General features: G+C 40.3%; 1 protein-coding gene across 3 annotated transcripts in view; it reads left to right on the top strand.

Moving 5' to 3' along the window:
* LOC145345015 (uncharacterized) overlaps positions 1-20052 on the top strand; it is a 167984-nt gene that overhangs the window by 89552 nt on the left and 58380 nt on the right. For all 3 annotated transcript variants that reach the window (XR_013887021.1, XM_080192531.1, XM_080192523.1), the window contains 3 exons: positions 1403-1509; positions 7114-7222; positions 7960-8059. Coding sequence is in view for 2 of the 3 variants with exons in the window: in XM_080192531.1 (XP_080048657.1) it covers positions 1403-1509; positions 7114-7222; positions 7960-8059 (316 nt within the window). In the remaining variant the exon portion in view is untranslated. The remainder of the gene's footprint in view (positions 1-1402; positions 1510-7113; positions 7223-7959; positions 8060-20052) is intronic.

Here is a 20052-nt window from a genome sequence, read left to right as displayed (position 1 = left end):
AAAGGAGGTAAATAGACTTCAAACTGTTCAAATTTGCAGATGATACCAAACTAGAAGGGGCAGTGGAATTGAACAAGGCAGCTCAGAAGCAAAGAATGAATTGAAAAAAAAACCTAAAAGAATGATGACAGGTAAACTTGAAGCGGACACGTGAAAGTACTGAAAATCAAAGAAAAAGTAGGCAATATATGAACTACGTGAGTCATGTCAAAGATGAAGCTTTAAAAAACCTCAAGAGCCTTGGTAGATTCAATGCTCAAGATAAACAAGTTCAGAGTAAAACTAAGAAAACCAATAAAATGCTGAATGACAAAGAGAAAGCAGTAAAGTAAAAGTCAGAGGAAATTGTGACCAAACTATTGTGTGTTTTGGTAGGACTATATCTGGTTACTGGGCATTTCTTATAGAATCCTTATCCTTATAGAATTCCTACAGTACAGAAGGAAGCCATTTGGCCCATTAAGTCTGCATTGTTTCTCTGACAGAGTATCTTACCCAGGCCCTCACCCCCGCCCTTTCCCCCTAACCCCACACGTTTACCATGACTAATCAAACCTACACATCTTGGGACACTAAAGGGTAATTTAGCAAGACCAATCAACCCAACCTGCACATTTTTGGACTGAGGGACAAGGAGAGGACATGCAAACTCCACATAGTCACCCAAGACTGGAATTGCACTCGGGTGATAGTGCAGTGAGGCAGCAGTGCTCACCAGTGGGGCACCATGCTGTCCATTTCAGCATGGAAAGCAGGTGTTTGAGAGGTGATCTTATAGAAATGTGTAAAACATCAAGGAATTATTTTAAATCAAGAAGTGAGATTAAAGCAACGAGTAATAGATTTAGACTGAAACTCTGGCCAGGATTTTCCAGCCTTGCCCGCCATCGGGATCTTCCAGTGCCACCAAAAATCAATCGACATTTGGCTGGACTAACATCACCGGGCTGGAAAATCCTGGCCTATGTTTTTAAAAAGTAAAAATATAATTCTCCTGACCCCTCTTTACGTTTTAGAGATGATTTTACATTTTTGTCCTCTTTTTACTGATTTGCTTTGTCAAATTTCATATAATTTTGAACACGTCTATTACAACTGAGTTTCCTTTGTCTCATGAAAGAAAGTCATTTATCCCTGGTATCAGCTTAATAAATTTCTTCCACACCTGTTCACAGCTGTTCCATCCTAATATTCTATGTACTTTTGTCTCTTATTATGTTCCATCTCTTTCCTCCTTTCCCATCATCCCTTCCTCCTCCAAAAAAATTGGATTTAAATGATGCACAGCATGCTGCAATGGTATTAATTAAAACTGATGCTTGTTTGAAATTCAGTAGATTAACAACTCACATTTAACTTTGCTCCTGATGCATCATTTTATTCCATGTTACTTGGTATTTAGGTTTGTGCTACATATTTAGATGGGTACCGAGCTACAGCTGTATGCCCAGTGGGAGGATCCAGGTCTGTGGAAAAGGGAAGGAGAACAGCAGAGAGCATTTTGAAGAGGTATGCTTATTGGAAATAATAAAGCTATTTTTCATGTTGAATCATACAATTTTTCAGCACAGAAAAGGAGCCACTCAGCATCCTGAGTCTGCATCAGAATTGGGATGGAATATTGAAAGTTATTTCCCATCTAATTAAAGCAAAAGTGTTTTTGTGGAAAAATGAACTTATCACCTTGTAGATATTTCTGGAAACTTTTTTACGATCTTCACTGCAGAAATTAGCTATTTTATTTGAAATGAGCAGATTCAAGTGAGTAATCTAGATCTCTATAATAAAAGCAAAATACTGTGGATGCTAGAAACAAAAACAGAAAGTGCTGGAAAATCTCAGCAGATGTTGGTGGCACGGTGGTTAGCACTGCTGCTTCACAGCTCCAGGGTCCTGGGTTTGATTCCCGGCTCGGGTCACTGCCTGTGTAGAGTTTGCACATTCTCCTTGTGTCTGTGTGGGTTTCCTCCGGGTACTCTGGTTTCCTCCCACAGTCCAAAGATGTGTGGGTTAGGTTGATTGGCCATGCTAAGAAATTGCCCCTTAGTATCCAGGGATGCATACGTTAAAGGGATTTGTGGGTATACTATGTAGGGATATGGGGTAGGGCCTGGGTGGGATTGTGTTCAGTGCAGACTTGATGGGCCGAAGGGCCTCTTTCTGCACTGTAGGGTTCTATAATTCTATGATCTGACAGACCTGCTGTGTCCAGCATTTTCTGTTTTTGTAATTTAGATTGCTGTTAGTCTAAGTTACAGATTGTTCCCTTCTCCCTCCTGTCTCTACTGCTTCTACAACTCCCCACTCACATTCACTCTCTCTCGTTAATAGGGATGTTTTATAAAAATGCGTTTAATATGTTTTACACATTGTTTTACAGTTGCATATTGTACTGTCAATATGTATTCAGTTCATAAATAAAATGAACTGATCAGCAAGTAATTAATGACAAGCTAATATTAATCTCTATTGTGTATATATTTTTAGAACAGTTTGAGCTGGTAACCCCAGCATATTCAAATTAGTTTACTTAATTTTTATTGTAGTTAACTAATATGAATGAATGCTTCCTCCACTATAGCTACAATGGTGTGATAGAAAATGTAGTACAGCAGTATATTGGACGAAAGACAATTTTGCCACAATTTTCGACTTTCCACATACAGTTCCATATGAAAGGGGTTGGATGTTGTGGGGATGGTGTTGTTGTTCTCTACTGTGTATGCATAGCTCATCATCAAGGGCTAGTCAAGAGGGAGGACAGTCATTTTCAGTAAGCTATTGTGCACCTTGCTGACAGAGAATGGCAGAGCTGGTGGTAACAGTCTCTTTCTGGGCAAAAAAATGAAAAAAAACTTGTGATACAACTTCCCACAAAAGCAGGTTTGTCTTTCATTAACTGATCATTGGTTGGCTTAGAAAACTTTTTGGTCCACAACCCAATGATTTTTCTTTTGTGAAGGAGTTTTTTTCATTTGTTCATGTGGCGTGGTCATCACTGGCTAGGCCAGAACTTACTGGCCATACCTAATTGCCCTTGAGAACGTGGTGATAAGTGATCTTAACGAACTTCTGCCACCCATGTGATGTCAATACAATCACAGCCTGTTAGGAGAGAGTTCCAGGCTTTTGAACCAGTGATAGTGAAGATAAGAGTTCCAAGTCAATAAGCTGTGTAATATGGAGGAAAATTTGATGGCGCATCCAAGCGCCTGCTACCTTTTCCTTTCTAGGTGGTTGAGGTCAAGGGTTTGGAAGATCCTGCCAAAGGACACTTGGCAAATTGCTGTGTCATATAATGTAGATAAATGCAGTCACAGTATGTAAATGGTGAAGGAAATGGATGTTTAACAAGGTGGTTGGTGCGCCAGTCAAATGAACTGACTTGTTCTGGATGATGCTGAGCTTCCTGAATATTGGAGCTACAGTCATCCAGGCAAGTGGAAACTATTCCATCACAATCCTGACTTGTGCCGTGTAGATGGTGGAAAGACTTTGATGAGTGAGGCAATAAGTTACTATCTGCAGAGTTTCTGAGCTACTGCTGCAACCATAGAATGTATGTAGCTGATCCAGTGAAGGTTCTGTTAATGTTAATATCCAGGATGTTGATGGTGGAGAATTCAATATTGGTAATGTTGCTAAATGTCAAAGTGCAGTGTTTGGGGATGTTCACTGCCTGACAATGCCCACGCATATATGTTACTTGCCACTTAGAAACCCAACTTTGAATATTGTCCAGATTTTGTTGTGTGCAGGCTTCACTGTTTCACTACCTGAGGAATTACAAATGAAGCTTAACAGAATCATAAAGAGACATTCCTATTTCTGACCTGATTGAGGGTAAGTCATTGATAAATAAGCTGAAAATGGTTAGGCACAGGGCAGTACCATGAGGAACTCCTACAGCAGTGTCCTGGGACTGAGCTGGTTGACTTCCAGCATCACGATTATTTCTTTTGTCTTAGGTATCATACCAACCACTGGAAAGTTTATTCCTGAATCCCATTGATTTCAGTTTTATTTGGGCTTCTTGATGCCACATTTAGTCAAATGTGGCCTTGATTTCATAGGCATTCACCCTCAGGCCACCTCTGAAATTCAACTCTTTTGTCCATGTTTGGACCAAACTGTAATGAAGTCTGGAGACAAGTGGCCCTGGCTGAACTTCTAATTATCAGTAAGAAGGTCAGTAAGTGCAGTTCGATACTGCTGACACTTCCATCACTTTGCTGATAATTGAGAAAGACTGATGGAGCTGTAATTTGCTGGATTGGATTTGTCCTGCCTTTTGTGATCAGGACACACCTGGACAGTATTCCCAAGTTGTCCAATTGCAGTTGCAGCTAGTTCTAAAACACAAGTCTTTGGCACTATAGCCAGCAAATTAGCAGAGCCCATTGCCCTAACTGTATTCAGTGCACTCAGCCATTTATAGGATGGAGTGAATCAAATTGGCGGAAGACTGATATCTGTGATAGTATGGCCCACAGACCATGATGGATCATTCACTTGGAAGTTCTAGCTGAAGATAGTTGCAGCTGATTCAGCCTTCTCCTTTGCACTAGTATGCTAGACTTTGCCATCATTGAGGCTCAGGATATTTGTAGAGCTGTCTCCTCCTCCTATTAGTTATTTAATTATCCATCATCATTCACAATTGCCAGCCAGTTACCTCACCGCCCATCTACTCTCAGTCATCAGTAAAGTGGTGGAAGGTGTCGTCAACAGCACTATCAAGCAGGATTTACTCAGCAGTAACCTGTTCACTGACACTCTATTTGGGCTCCACCAAGACCACTCAGCTCTTGATCTCATTACAGACTTGGTCCAAAAATACACAAGAGCTGAATTCAAGAGATGAAGTGCAAGTGACTGTACTTGATTTCAAGGCAACACCAGTGAGAGTTGGTTAGTTCAGTTGGCTGGATGGCTGGTTCATGGTGCGAAGCAATGTCAACAGCGCAGATTCAGTTCCTGTACCTGCTGAGGTTATTCATGAAGGCTGTCCCTTCTCAGCCTTATCCCATGCTTGAGCGTGGTGACCCTGGGGTTAAATCACCACTATTTAGCTCCCTGTCCCTCAAAACGGGGGAGAGCAGCCTACGGTTTTCTGGCACTTTAGCAGCTTTCATTTGAGCGAATAGGGCATCAAGGATCCCTAGTAAAACTGGAGTCAGTGGGAATCGGGGGAAAACTTTTCATAGGTCAGATTCATTCTTAATACAAAGGAGCTTGTGGCAGTTGGAGGTCAACCATCTCAGTCCCAGAGCATTACTGCAGGAATTTCTCAGGATAATGTTCTAGGCCCAGCCATCTTCAGCTTAACCAGCCTTCCTTCCATCATGAAGTCTGCAAGTGTGGATTTTCAGTGATGATTGCACAGTGTTCAGCACTAATCAGAATTCTTCAAATATGGAAGTAGTCCATGTCCATATGCAGCAAGACTTGGACAACATTCAGGCTTGGACTGATAAATACAAAATAACATTTGTATCACACAAGTCTGGCAATGACCATCTCCAACTAGAGGGAATCCAACCACATGCCCCTGAACATTTAATCTCATGATCATTGCCGAATTCCCCTCTATCAACAATGGAGGTTACCATTGACCACAAACTGAACTGGAGTAGCCATATAAATACTGTGGCTACAAGAGTAGTCAAAGGTTGGGAATTCTGCAGCAAGTAACTCACCTCCTGACTCCCCAAAGCCTTTCCGCTATCTACAAGGCACAAATCGGGAGCGTGATCGAATATTCTCCATTGCCTGGATGTGTGGTCAAGATGTTCAGCCGAATCCTGCATAAGGTAGTCTGTTTGATTGGCACCCCTCCACCACCTTTCCTTTCTACGAGATGCACTGTAGCAAGTCAGCGAAGCTCTTTTGACAGCATCCTCCAAACCTGCAAACTCTATCACCTAGAAATACAAGGACAACAGATGGACGGGAACACCACCACCTGCAAGTTCTCCTCCAAGCCACTCATCATCTTGAGTTGGAAATATATAACCCTCCTTCACTGTCTTGGAAGTCCCTCCCTAACGGCATTGTGGATGTACCTACTCCACATCCTCTGTAGCAGTTCAAAAAGGTGGCTCACCGCCATCTTCACAAGAGCAATGAGGGAGAGACAATAAATACTGCCCTAACCAGCGTCCAGATGCTGTGAAAGTATATAAAAAGAACAACTGGATGTGGCAGGACTGCAGAGCTTTGATCTTTTGTGATTTGATTTATTGTGGGATTCTTTCACACTGCTGTGGCATACTGCTTCTGCTGTTTTACCTGCGTGGAATCCTGAATACGACTTTGCAGGGTCAACTGAGCTGGGTATGCTTTTATCATGTCTGGCGTTAAGGTTAATGCTGGGCAGTTGGTCCAGTTTTATCCTTATTCATGTCTTTCATAGTCGTTTGATGTAACTGAGTGACTTACTGATCAGTTCACCGGGCAGTTAAGAGTAAACACATTGCTATGGGTTTGGAATCCATATACACTGGACTGGATGAAGATGGAAGATTTCCTTTCCTAAAGGGCATTAGTGAATCAGATGAGGTTTTCCAACAATTCAGGCATAGTTTCATGGTCACCATTACTAATGCCAACTTATTTCAGATTTATTTAATTAACTGAATTTAAATTTCTCAGCTCCTGTGGTGGGATTTGAACCCTGTCCCTAGAACGTTAATCCAGGCATTCGGATTACTAATTTCATAACATAGCCAATATGTCTAAGGCTGAGCAGTTCTTGAAGGAAAGGTGACTGAAAAGATCGAAAGCAAACAAGATAAGATAAAAACTAGAAAATTGACAATGTTGGGGAAAAATGGAGGTGCAAGATTTGAAACTTATGAGCAACACATAACCAAAATATTATACTGAAAATCTGAACAGCCTTGTTACAGTAGAGAATTCATCTCATTTCTATCATTGTGAGCATGCTTTCATCATTGCTATTTTTACCCATTCTGGTTTTTTAAGCAACAAAGGTTATTCCATTTGAAAATAAAGCTCTGCTAACTTGTGATGATCTGTACATCTTTTGCAATTTGCTGAATTGTTAGTGATTCTAAACTAGTCTTTTTGTCCTTTTGTTGGTTCATGAAGGATGCGACGCATGTTTGAGCAGATTGGCCTGGAAGACTTTAAATCAGTCAATGTTCAAATTTTTGGATCTGAAGAAACCTATGGAGAGCAAGCTGTAAAGAGGACAGATGTACGTGGAGTGACTTTTTGAACTATAATGAGTGATTTAAATGTCATGATCAACACTTCTAAACTTTTGAAGTTATGCCTCTGCATCTTTTTACCAGTTTGGGATTGGAATAACTGAGGGTGTGCACAATAATTAAACTACAAACAGTTTCTATTAAGTTTATTTATTAGTAGGCAAGTAGGCTTACATTAACACCGCAATGAAGTTATTGTGGAAAATCCCCTAGTCGCCACACTCCGGTGCCTGTTTGGGTACACTGAGGGAGAATTTAGCCTAATTAGCACGTCTTTAAGGTTGTGGGAGCAATCCAGAGCACCAGAAGGAAACCGTGCAGACACAGAGAAGATGCAAATCCACACAGACAGTGACCCAAGCTGGGAATCAAACCTGGGTCTCTGGCGCTGTGAGGCAGCAGTATTAGCCACTGTGCCACTCTATCATTAAGCCTCTTTATTTTTAAGCCTCTCTTTCCTTCGTGTTGTGGTACATTGGCAAATTTGTCACAATTATCCGTTTAAAATTCAGACTTTCATGATTTTTTTTTAAACTGTAGCCACGTATTCCCCATTTTACAAAATATACTTTCACACATTTCCCTTGCTTAAGAATATTGAGCTAAAAAATCAGTAAAACAGTAAATATATCTAAATACTCCCTTTTACACATCTCCTACGGATGTTTAATTGTTAACGTTGAAGTCTCCTTTATTGCTAAAGTGCTGTGGTTTGGTTATGCAGTGGCCCCGTGAAGCTGTTATTTGGCTGGCTGTCCACCACATGCAAAAGAAAGCCTTGGAACTCTTTTCCCGTGAAATTGCACCAGCCGGCACTGGCATGGGTAAGTGGGCTTGTTTTTTGGATATTTAATCACAAAAAAACTTAGCATTGGATTTATTTACAGTGAGATTCATTTCTTTGCTCTCTTAAATTTTATTTTAGGAATCTAAATATTACAACCAGATTGCACATTGATGTAGGAAATTCACGAAATGTTTAAAATGACGCTTTTGTTCTGAATTTTCAAAAAGCAAGGGAAAAAGGATTTACTTGTTTGGTGAAAATATGGTAATGGCAAATATATATTTGAAATGACATTTACAGAATTGTTTTTTGATAATCTCATTGTTACACTATAGCATGAATATGCACATGCATTGGGTTTGAAGCAAACATTGATTAAAGCAGCACAGCTCAACAAGTAGGCACAAGGTCTTTCCCATGCCCTGAACACATACTTTTCCATTGGGTTATTTGTTCTCCGCAACTGTGGTGTAGGTTGTCACGTTAACCCTCTCCTTCCTGTCTAGGGATATGTTGTGGGGCTTGAGAGGAAAAACGAGCAAGGAAATCCAAACTGCTTTATGTTATCCCAGTGCGCTGACTGGCACCTATCATACAAGTGCCTTATCTACAATTTTACAGTGGGAAGAGCACAGCTTCAGCGTAGCAATATTTTAAACATTTATATTTATCTATATAGTACCGTAAACACAGTCTTCACTGTCGGTGCTTAGGTATAAATCAGGGCCACTTGAGTGATGTAGTAAGGGCAATGTGTATCCATGTAGCTAGACCCTATCAAGGTTTCACTACCTTGAAGAGAGGGGTGAAATGAAAAAAGTTGGCAAGAGGAAAACAAGTTGGGTAGATATATGAATTTTTTTTCAGTTACCTCAAGTAAAAACAATTTTATTTAGAAATAAGTATCTCCCTGAGTTGCAGTGATGCTATCTCCAGTGTTGCAAGGTAAATTTTCATTGTAGTTTGCATCATTCTCACCAATTGCTGATAGGTGTATTGTTACAAATGTGAGGTTTTATAAGATTGTAATATTTTGGAATCATGTCTTTAGTTTAGGCTATAATGGAAGAATGAAGGGAGGCATTTGACCTATTCTAAATTCCAATGACTGCAGGCCTGGATGGCTTGGGTGTTCAAGGTTAAATAAGAACCCAGGAAGTTTTACAGGAGGAAAGTGTGAGGTTCATACCTGTAAAGACTGACCAAAGCATCTGCACTAACAGTGACTAGACCATTAATCTCCATGATCCCAGGAAGATGTTAGGAGTGTCAGGTTTTAGTATACTTCAAATTGTCTATTTAATTTCATGATAATATAAGATTAGGAGTTTAAAGAGTAGCTAATAAGCATTTCAATCTGAATACAAGGCCTACATGAGTCACATTGGCATGGAGATGGGCATTGAGAGGGGAAGCATCCATAGGAAGTCGTTGTAGTCTGCCAGAATCTGAGAGGAAGAGAGAGCCAAGAGATAGAGTCTCAATTATTTGCAGTGCAAGAATGCAGTGGGAGCTCATGCCCAGTTTGAAGAAACCATGTTCGTACAGATGTAAACAAGATTGAAAGATTTGCCTCCAATTGGCTAGAGGGATGAACCTCCATTAACCGTTACCACAAAGATTTATCAACCAAAGATTCACAACTCTTTCATTGAAGAAATTTCTCCTCATCTCAGTCCTAAAGGATTTGCCCCCATCCTGACAATGTGCCTGGCTGAAAAAGGAAGAAACCCTCAGAAGCCAAGAATCACTGGACTGGTTCCAGGAGATTAGGATGTCCACTAGAAGGACAGAATAATGTATAACCAGGGAGGAAAATTTTCAGTCATTTTAAATGTTAAATGGGGATTTGTTTTCTGTAGTTTAGAGAATAAATTGGCTACTGAAACAATGTTTAGTCAATGTTGCTTTTAGTTCTGTGTGTTAGGGTAAAGGTCTTAAAATTCAATTTTGTTTTCAAAAATTTTTGGTCTCTACTGGGATCTTTACAATACGCTAAAAATAATAGAATAGGGATACAGAATTTTTTAAGAAGTGTGAAACTTGTAAATGTTGATGTACAGAGAAACGGTATTTGCGGCTGGGGGAAGGAGGGTGTCAAAGTCTGATCTATGGATGATCTTGATGAGGTAGATACTGAGACATTGTTCATCTAGAACATAAAACTAGATGGCACGTTGTCAAGATGGGGACCAATCCTTTAGGACTGAGATGAGGAGAAATTTCTCCAATGAAAGAGTTGTGAATCTTTGGAATTCTCTATCCCAGAGATTTGTGGATGCAGCATCATTGAATAGATTTAAGGCTAATATACAGAAGTTTTGGTCTGTCAGGAAACCAAGGGAGAGGGAAAATTCTAGAAAAGTGGAATAGAAGCCCAAGATCAGCCGTGATCATATTGAATAAGGAGTAGATCTGACAGACTGTCTGATCTTCTCCTGTTGCAATATCTCATATTCTTATCTTTCTTGCCCACCCCTTTGCGACAGCTTTTTAAAGATTAATTTTCCTCACGTAATACACACCATTGCTCGGCCAGGAGGGAGTGCAGGTAAGTGACTCTGTTAGGTCTTTGTCAGTGATTCCTTTCACCTGAACACTGGAAAATATGATAGAGTGGACTGAGATGGTTCTCAAAGTTACTCCTCATTCCCCAGGCGTAACTGCTTCACCCTGCCCAACTTCTGATGCACCTTATTACACATTCACTCTTCACTGAAATTAATCTAGCCTTTCCAAAATCTTTTTGCTTACAGATTCACTAAAATAATACCTAAAACCAGAAATTATCAACTTGAAAATGAGTATTTTTATTACTGGGACTAGAGAGGCTTAAGAGAGGAAATGTAATAGCGATTTTCAAAATTTTGAAAAGTTTTGAGAGGGAAATATTTAATTGTTTGCACTTACTGAATTAATAATGAGAAGGTGCATAGTTGACATAACAAAAAGAATTCAAGGGAAATGGAAGAATTGTTCAGGTAGAGTTATTAAAATGTTGAAACTTTTACTCACAAGTGGCGTTTGAAGCAGCGACTATGATGGCAATTCAAAGGGACTTGGATAAATATTTGGAAATGAAGATGAAAGCTATGGGGAAGGGCAGAAAGTGGGTTTAGAGGAGATGGCGCCAGTCAAAGTGCACATGCACAATACTCTCCTGTGTGGTTGTTTCTCTGGTTTAGTATGTTACCTTTTCAACAAGTGCAACAATATGGTTTTGATCAGAACTATTACCCTACTCTATCAACACAAGCTAGTCAAAGGATTTGTCACTTTTAAGTAGGTCTTTAAATCTCAAGGGTTTTGTACCTTAACCTGGTATCCTGATGTTTGGTATTAGTTTCTTTTCTCATCTTCTGTTCCATTGATCTCTAAAGTCATGGCGAAATTCTAAACTCTTCTTTAGCTTTGCAGTGAGTACAGATGAAAAGTTTGGAAAGAAAGTTGGAAAAAGAAGTTCATAGATTTTGTTACTGAAATAATATTTGTGTATTTAACAGTTTGATTTTAAAATCCCAGTATGGAAATAGTTACAATCTTTTTTGATATTTTTGTCAGTACTAATTTTTGCCTAACAGTCAAAATAAATACTAGCAACCCTGAATTTGTTACTTTCTTCAAGTCCCTTGCAACCATTTGCTTCTGCTTCCCATTCCTTCTTAACTGAGATTGCATTGATCAAAATTATATATGAGGTAGTTCATGGATTAGTCACAAGATTCAGTTAAATTCAAGACTATTTTATTAGCTTTCCAGTTTCTGTCAATGATTTTTCTGTCTTCAGTATAAATGTATTTTATTTATGGGTGAAAGAATTGCAGACCACATGAGTTCAAGCACATAAGAAGGATTATGTAGATTTTGTTTTACTAAAGCAAGTAAGATTGTTTCCAGTGGTTGTTGAATTGGTAACTAGGAGGCATAAATTTAGGATTATTGCTAAAAGGATGAAAGGGAAACTGGAACAATTGTCTTCACACACGTATTAAAGTATAGAAAGATCATGTTTTGTGTGCTCACATAAGAGCATTCATTAGAATTATCTATAAACAATGAATGAGGTGTGGCATTAGTCCAAAGTTGGTCAAGCAAATAGGCCAATTAATAGAATTGGTGTTTGTTGGTAATGAGTGTAGAGGATAATGACACAATGTACTTATTGACATAGGCTTTGAATTAAAATCCAGAAAAGTCTTATTTTCTTTACAAAACCCTTTAGAGTACAATATTTTCCGAGGAGCTTACAGAATATAAATCTTTCTAAGGAGGGGAAATATATCCGTTGCATGAATGATGTAATGACTTATATAATATGGAGGAAGAAAACTGAAAATATAGAGACTGGTGGGGGGTTGGAATTTTCTAATACAGCGGGGTGGGAAAATCTCTCAGCTGGGCATGCACAGGATTTGCGCATGCATTCCTGCCGCACATGCCTCTTCCAGTGCCATATTTCTTGCCCCGTCAGATCTTCATTGGAAACTAGCGAGAAGACAGGTAACCAATTTAAATCTTTATTTAAATCTAATTTTAATTAGATGAAATCTCCAGACCCCTTGCCTCCCATCACTCCCGCCCCACCCCTCCCCACCAGAGTGTTTCACTCCAGCAGGGATTACAGTAGCTCCCAGAGGCCTGATCCCATAGAAGTGAAAGGTGGGGAGACAATCGGGCGCCCAAGATGTCAAGCATTGTTGGGGGGGAGGAGTGAGGCTGGACTGTGGGGTGGGATGAGAGCTGGAGATTGGTGTGAGCCAGGATCATGCAGAGTGGTGTGATCGGGGATTGCCTGGGAATGGTCAGGGCAGGAACTGCAATCGGGCTGTGGATGGAGGGGTGGGGTTTGGGGATGGGGGGTGGGCAGCATTGTGGGGGTTCCTAGGCTGGCCAGCGATTGAGCTGATCAGCAAATGGGAGGCTGACAGTTTGGAAGTGGCTCGCTGATTTCAGCCTCCTGGAATGGGATTAGGCCCCGCTCACCGATTTATAATGATGTTCGCACTGGCCTCTACAGTGCACAGAGTGTGGGAGATTCTAGTCTGAACTCCCACTGAAAAAGCCAATGTGAATTACTCTAGTTTTCCCACAAATTCAACGTTTAGGATTTTTTTGGGAGAATTCTGGTCTTGGTGTGAAATTCACCTTGGATTCTAGTGTAAAACAGGCGTTTACAAATTGGAAGCCCATTTTACACTCCTCAATCTTTCTTTTTTCTTTCTATTCAAGTCAGTGGAAACAATGATTGGGCAAAGTGTAAAATTGTTTGACTTTTAGAAATGAGCATGGCAGTTTTAAATGTGGATGCCATTCTTCAGCATTTTTTAATGAATGCTCACTTGTGTTTGTCTATAAAGGAATGGAAGCGAATATTTTCTGATTGTAAGAAACAGTTTGTACCGAGTTACTTCAGTTCTCAGTTTACAGGATTATCCTCCTCAAAACAAAATAGAGGCTAAGACTGAGTTTATAACAAAATCAAAATAGTATTAGTTTCAAATATAATTTTGATTGAAAACTGCTGTGTTCCTGAGCTGTTATATTGAAAAACAGAGGAGCATCATTCTTCAATGTCTAAACTTGTAACGCTATTTACTCTGTCAAAAAAAATCAATTATCTACCATAATAGAGGAGCCTTTCCTGGTGGAGAATGAAGCATGATGACTTATCCCCAAGTGCTGGTTTTCTGATTACTTGTGTTTGTTTTTAGGATGCAAGTGAAGCTGGTAAACCTGCATTTATTGCCTATCCCGCATTGCCCTGAGAAAGCGGGTGAGGGGTTGAATTCTCCTTCAACCTCTTCACTTTTTCTGTGTTATAGAAGGGAATTCTGACAAAGGAATGGTAGTTTGTGTCAAAGGCAGAATTATGTGTGACTTGGAGGAAGTCTTGAAGTGGACAGTCAGTACTCCCACAACAATTTCTATTTTTGTTCTTCTTTGTCATCAAGATTTCAGAGGAGAAAGAAAACTTGATGGGTTGCTGCAATGTGTCCAGCACGTACTGCACCCACAGTATATCAGTGATGGAGGGATTGGATGTACAATCTAGTGACAAGCAATTAATCAAGTAAATTGTCATAGATGCTGTTCAATGACTTGAGCATTATTGTGGTTACGTCAGTTCAAGTGAGTTGTGAGTATTCTGGAAGTCTTGTGGTGCACAGGTAGCATCCCTATCTTTGGTCCATAAGTTCTGGGTTCAAGTCCCACTTTAGCTTTTGATGGCCATGGAAAGTATGTTCATAATGTGATCACAAAGATTAATTATAAACCTGTACATTCTTCCAATATGCCTGATGACAGGTGATATGTGTGGAAGTTTCCTGGTCAGCAGAAGGCAATGGCAGACCACTGCAGTACTTTGCCAAACAATCCAATGGAAGTCCACATTCACCTAAGCTCTCTTAGGAAATAATATCTGAAGAGATAGTGGAAAGCTTTTGAGAAGAAAGGAGATGAGCTACTTGCCAGAGCGCTATCCTTCTCTTGTAATCATGATGATAGTAAAGCTCTTCAGTACATCATCATAGTGTGCTGCACGTTATATAGTCTTGCCCCGCAGAGGGGGGCATCTGAACCCTGAGGAGGAAGAGGCATCTTCATCAGCTGAAGACAATGGAGAGGACAAGATGGCTGCAGATCAGTGACATCCACATTTTCATGATGCAGATGCCCGTGCAACAGAGCACAATGCCAGAGAAATGATGATACAGCATCCACAGTATTTTGCTTTCATTGTCTGGTTGAGGGAAAACCTTTTCTAGGTTTTGATGGTATCAGGCAGGAACTTTCAAAAGTTAATTAAGGGGGAGTCTGTGGGAAGGAAAAGGGAAGTCTGGTAAGTGGCATGCTTTCAAAAATGTGTTAACCAGGGTTCAGGGTAAACACATTCCTCTTAGAGTGAAGGGCAAGGCTGACAGAAGTCGGGAACCGTGGCTGACTCGGGATATTGAGGCCCTGGTCAAGAAGAAAAAAGAGGCACATGACATGCATAGGCAGCTGGGATCAAGTGAATCTCTTGAAGAGTACAGGGGGTGTAGGAGTAGAGTTAAGAGAGAAATCAGGAGGGCAAAACGGTGACACAAAATTGTTTTGGCAGATAAGGCAAAGGAGATTCCAAAGAGCTTCTACAAATACATGAAGGGCAAAAGAGTAACAGGGAAGAGAGTAGGGCCTCTTAAGGATCAACAAGGTAATCTATGTGTGGATCCACAAGAGATGGGTGAGATCCTAAATGAAAACTTCTCATCAGTATTTACTGTTGAGAAAAGCATAGATGTTAGGGAACTTGGGGAATTAAATATTGATATCTTGAGGAGTGTACATATTACAGAGAAGGAGGTGCTCGAAGTCTTAAAGCGTGTCAAGGTAGATTAATCTGTGGGACCTAATGAGGTATATCCCAGGACGTTGTGGGAGGCTAAGGGAGGAAATTGCGGGTCCTCTAGCCAAGATATTTGAATCGTTGATAGTCATGGGTGAGGTTCCTGAAGATTGGAGAGTGGCAAATGTTGTGCCTTTGTTTAAAAAGGACTGCAGGGTAAAGCATGGGAAATACAGGCCAGTGAGCCTCACATCTGTGATGGGTAAATTGTTGGAAGGTATTTTGAGAGACAGGATCTACAGGCATTTAGAGGTGCAAGGACTAATTAGGGACAGTCAGCATGGCTTTGAGAGTGGAAAATTGTGTCTCACAAATTTGATTGCGTTTTTTGAAGGGGTAACTAAGAAGTAGATGAGGGCAGTGCAGTTGATGTTGTCTGCATGGACTTTAGTAAGGCCTTTGGCACAGTACCACATGGTGGGTTGTTGCATAAAGTTAATTCTCACGGGATCCAGAGTGGGGCATCTAAATGGATACAGAATTGACTTCTTAACAGAAACCAAAGGGTCATTGTAGAGAGCAGTTTTTCAAACTGGAGACCTGTGACCAGCCGTGTGCCTCAGAGATCAATGCTGGGCCCACTGTTATTTGTCATTTATATTAATGATTTGGATGAGAAAATAGGGGGCATGGTTAGTAAGTTCGCAGATGACACCAAGATTGGTGGCATGGTGGATAGTGAAGAAGGTTATTTCCAATTGCAGCGGGACCTTGATCAATTGGGCAAGTGGGCTGATGAATGGCAGATGGAGTTTAATTTAGACAAATGCGAGGTAATGCATTTTGGTAGATTGAACCAGGGCAGGACTTACGCAGTTAATTGTAGTGTTGGGGAGAGTTACAGAACAAAGAGATCTAGGGGTATGTGTTCATAGCTCCTTGAAAGTGGGGTCACAGGTGGACAGAGTAGCGAAGAAGGCATTCGGCGTGCTTGGTTTCATCAGTCAGAACATTGAATACAGGAATTGGGACGTCTTGTTGAAGTTGTACAAGACATTGGTAAGGCCACACTTGGAATACTGTATGCGATTCTGGTCACCCTATTATAGAAAGGATATTATTAAACTAGAAAGAGTGAGGAAAAGATTTACTAGGATGCTACCGGAACTTGTTGGAGTAGAGTTAAGAGAGTTATAAGGAGAGGCTGAATAGACTGGGACTTTTTTCTCTGGAGCATAGGAGACTGAGGGGTAATCTTATAGAGGTCTATAAAATAATGAGGGGCAAGATCACCAAGATAGTCAATATCTTTTCCCAAAGGTAGGGGAGTCTAAAACTAGACGGCATAGTTTTAAGGTAAGAGGGGAGAGACATGGCAGAGTTCAGAGCCTGCACGGACTCCTCGATCATGCATGCCTTCTTGATGCATCAGGCAGCCGCCACCGCTGCTGCTGCCGCCTGCCCCCCCCCACCTCCTCCTCCCCCCCTCCTCCTCCTGCTCCCCCCCACCTACTCCTCCTCTCTGCTGTCTGCCTTTTTATGTTGTTTTAAATTTCTAAGATATTTCTGTCCAGTGGCTGAACCACCTGTAGTTCATAAAACATGTCTCGAAAGAAGGTGATATACTGAACTGGCTGCATTTTAAGCATCTGTGGTTTGTTTAAGCATAAGTAAAGGGGGGAAAACAGGAAGTCATTAAACCCAAAAAGGAAACATTTTGTTCTTCCTGTAAATTTTGCTAGCCCCAGGATATTTCGTACTCAAAGGAAGATGGCTGTTAAGTACAATAATTAAGAAGGAAGAGCAATAGGTTAATTATCTTCTTGCAACCTCTCAACTTCCTAGTATTTCAGCAGTTTATTATGTTGATTGCAGGGGCACATAATAAATTTGAAATTTTTCAGATATATGTATTTACTGCACCAGGTGAACTCAATTCTTTGCCCTTATGGAATTTGTGCCAAAAGGTGCAGTTTGATTTAGGCCCTAAAGTGTTCTCCTAATGGGGACATAATTTTGGTAGCAATAGGTTACGTTTGTTCAAATCCCTAGATCTTTAGACAGTTAAAGTAATTTGTGTCAGGTGTGCACTCAACCATCTAACCTCGTACGACTCAAAATCACACATTTGTACACAACAAAATGCAAAGAAAATTCACTGCTGAAAACTCACTGCTGGGCCACTGTTCTATGCTAGATTTTGTTTTTGTTTTGCAAACTTCTACATCCTAGGTTGTACATTATTTTGCAGAATGTACATCTAGATGGGAAGTCACAGGAAACAGAATTAATATTTAATGGATGTGTGCTTGTTCCTTACCTAAACCTTCAGTATTCTTTATTGATTATTTCTATCTTTTTGATTAATGTACAGTATCCCAAGTAAAGATCTATGGATTGATTCACACCACTTTGGACAGGATTTTCTAACCCCTCCCACCAGCAAGATCATTTGGTTTTGTTAATGTCGACAGAAATTTGAATGGCTTTCTGCATCCATTGCGGGGGCGGGGGGGGCGTGGAGAACATGGCCCTTATATTACAACAATAACATAGGTTGCAGCTCATTTTAAAACTGGTTTTGCAAATATATCAACTGATGATCTTGGTGTTGAAAAAGCCAAGAATATTTACATTGGTCTCCAGAATGTCTGCTGGCATTGCCAATGACACTGCCAGCCATGTTGTCAGCTGTCTTTTGTTCCTCATAGACAAAGCCAGTGTTGTGGAACCTACTTCACGAGTTGATTTCACAGTACTAGGAACTCCAAGATGTTATAGTTTCAAGTAGTTACATTTTCTACAAAATAAAAGAGGCACAGCATTTGGAAGCATCATGTCCGTTCTATTGGAAATATACTGTATTATGTTGATAAACAACTCAATTACTGTTATGCAATCCCAACGATCTTGGTCTGTTTTCTTCCTGCTCTACTCAGTGCCTACTGGGTGGACCCCAAACTCATGCCTGTATTGCTATTCAAACTTCCTGCTCATCATACACAGTATTAGTGATGGAAATTGACTGGGCATTCATCATAACACGCAAAATTGCATCCTTCAGTATTATTCCACTAAGCTGAAAAGACACAAGTAATTGCTGTATATAATTTAATTATATATGACAATTCCTTGTATAATTTTAAGCATTGCATAAAAGATTAATTTAGGTTTTGGCAGTTTCTGAGAAAAAAGTAGAAACTGTGCATTCAACGTTTGAAATTTGCATCCAGAAGATCACAATAAGCCGGTCATATGAACATACATACTAACATATGATTTGGAGCAGGAGTACGCCATTTGGCCCCTCAAACTTGTTCCGTGATTCAATAAGATCATGGCCGATCTGATTGTAACCCCAATTCATATTCCTGCCCACGCTCAATATCTTTCACTCCACATCAATCAATAATTTATCTAGCTCTGCCTTAAAAATATTCAAAGATCCTGCTTCTATTGCCTTTTGAGAAAGTGCACCAAAGATTCTTGACCCTCTGAAAGAAAAGGATCTTCCTTATTTTTACTTAAATGAATGACCCTTTATTTTGAAACAGTAGCCCCTGGTTCATTTTCTCCACATTCAACTGATGAATGATGTTAATCAACATTCATGGGCAGCATGGTAGCACAGTGGTTAGCAGTGCTGCTTCACAGCTCCAGGGACCTGGGTTCAATTCTCGGCTCGGGTCACTGTGTGGAGTGTGCATATTCTTCTCGTGTCTGCGTAGGTTTCCTCCGGGTACTCCGGTTTCCTCCCACAATCCAAAAATGTGCGGGTTAGATTGGCCATGCTAAAGTTGCCCCTTTAGCATCCAGGGATGCATAGGTTAGAGGGCTTAGTGGTTAAATGTGTAGGGATATGGAGCTAAGGCCTGGGTGGGATTGTGGTCGTGCAGACTTGATGAGCCGAAGGGCCTCTTTCTGCACTGTGGGGTTCTATGATTCTGTCAAGACCCTCTCAAGATAGCAAAAGATTTTGATCAAGCCACCTCTAACTCTCTAAACACTAGATACAAACCTAGTCTGTCCAACCTTTCCCCCTAAGACAACCTGCCCATTCCTGGCATTAGTCTAGTAAACCTTCTCAGAACTGCTTCTACTGCAGTTGCATCTTTCCTTAGATAACGAGACCAATACTATACACAGTACTCCAGATGTCATCTCATCAATGCCCTGTTCAAATGAAGCATAACTTCCCTACATTTGTATTTCCCCTCACAATCACCTCACAATAACATTCTATTAATTTCCCTAATTGCGTGTTGTATCTGAGTACTGGTATGACTCATGTATGAGGTCACCCAGATCCCTCTGAATCTTAGACACCTCAATCTCTCACCATTTAAATAATAAGCTTTTTTTTAATTTTTCCTGCCAAAATGGACAATTTTACATTTGCCCACATTATAAATCTGTACCCACTCAATAGCTCCTTATTTCCATTTCACAACTTACTTTCCTACTAATCTTTGTGTCATCAACAGTTTAGCAACCTTATATTCGGTCCCTTCATCCAAGTAATTTATGTAAGCTATAAGAAATTGAGGTCCCAGCACTGATCCCTATGGCACACCACTTGTCACATCCTGTCAATTAGAAAAAGACCCATTTATGCCAAGTCCCTTGTTTCCTGTTAGTTAGCTAATCTTCTTTCCATGCCAATATGTTATGAATTAATTGCAATATGTCAGTCTTTTTGTAAA

This window comes from Carcharhinus amblyrhynchos, chromosome 1 (genome assembly GCF_965287045.1).
Source record: "Carcharhinus amblyrhynchos chromosome 1, sCarAmb.v2.hapA, whole genome shotgun sequence".
Lineage (NCBI taxonomy): Eukaryota > Metazoa > Chordata > Chondrichthyes > Carcharhiniformes > Carcharhinidae > Carcharhinus > Carcharhinus amblyrhynchos.
This window is presented reverse-complemented; position numbering and strand designations above follow the sequence as displayed.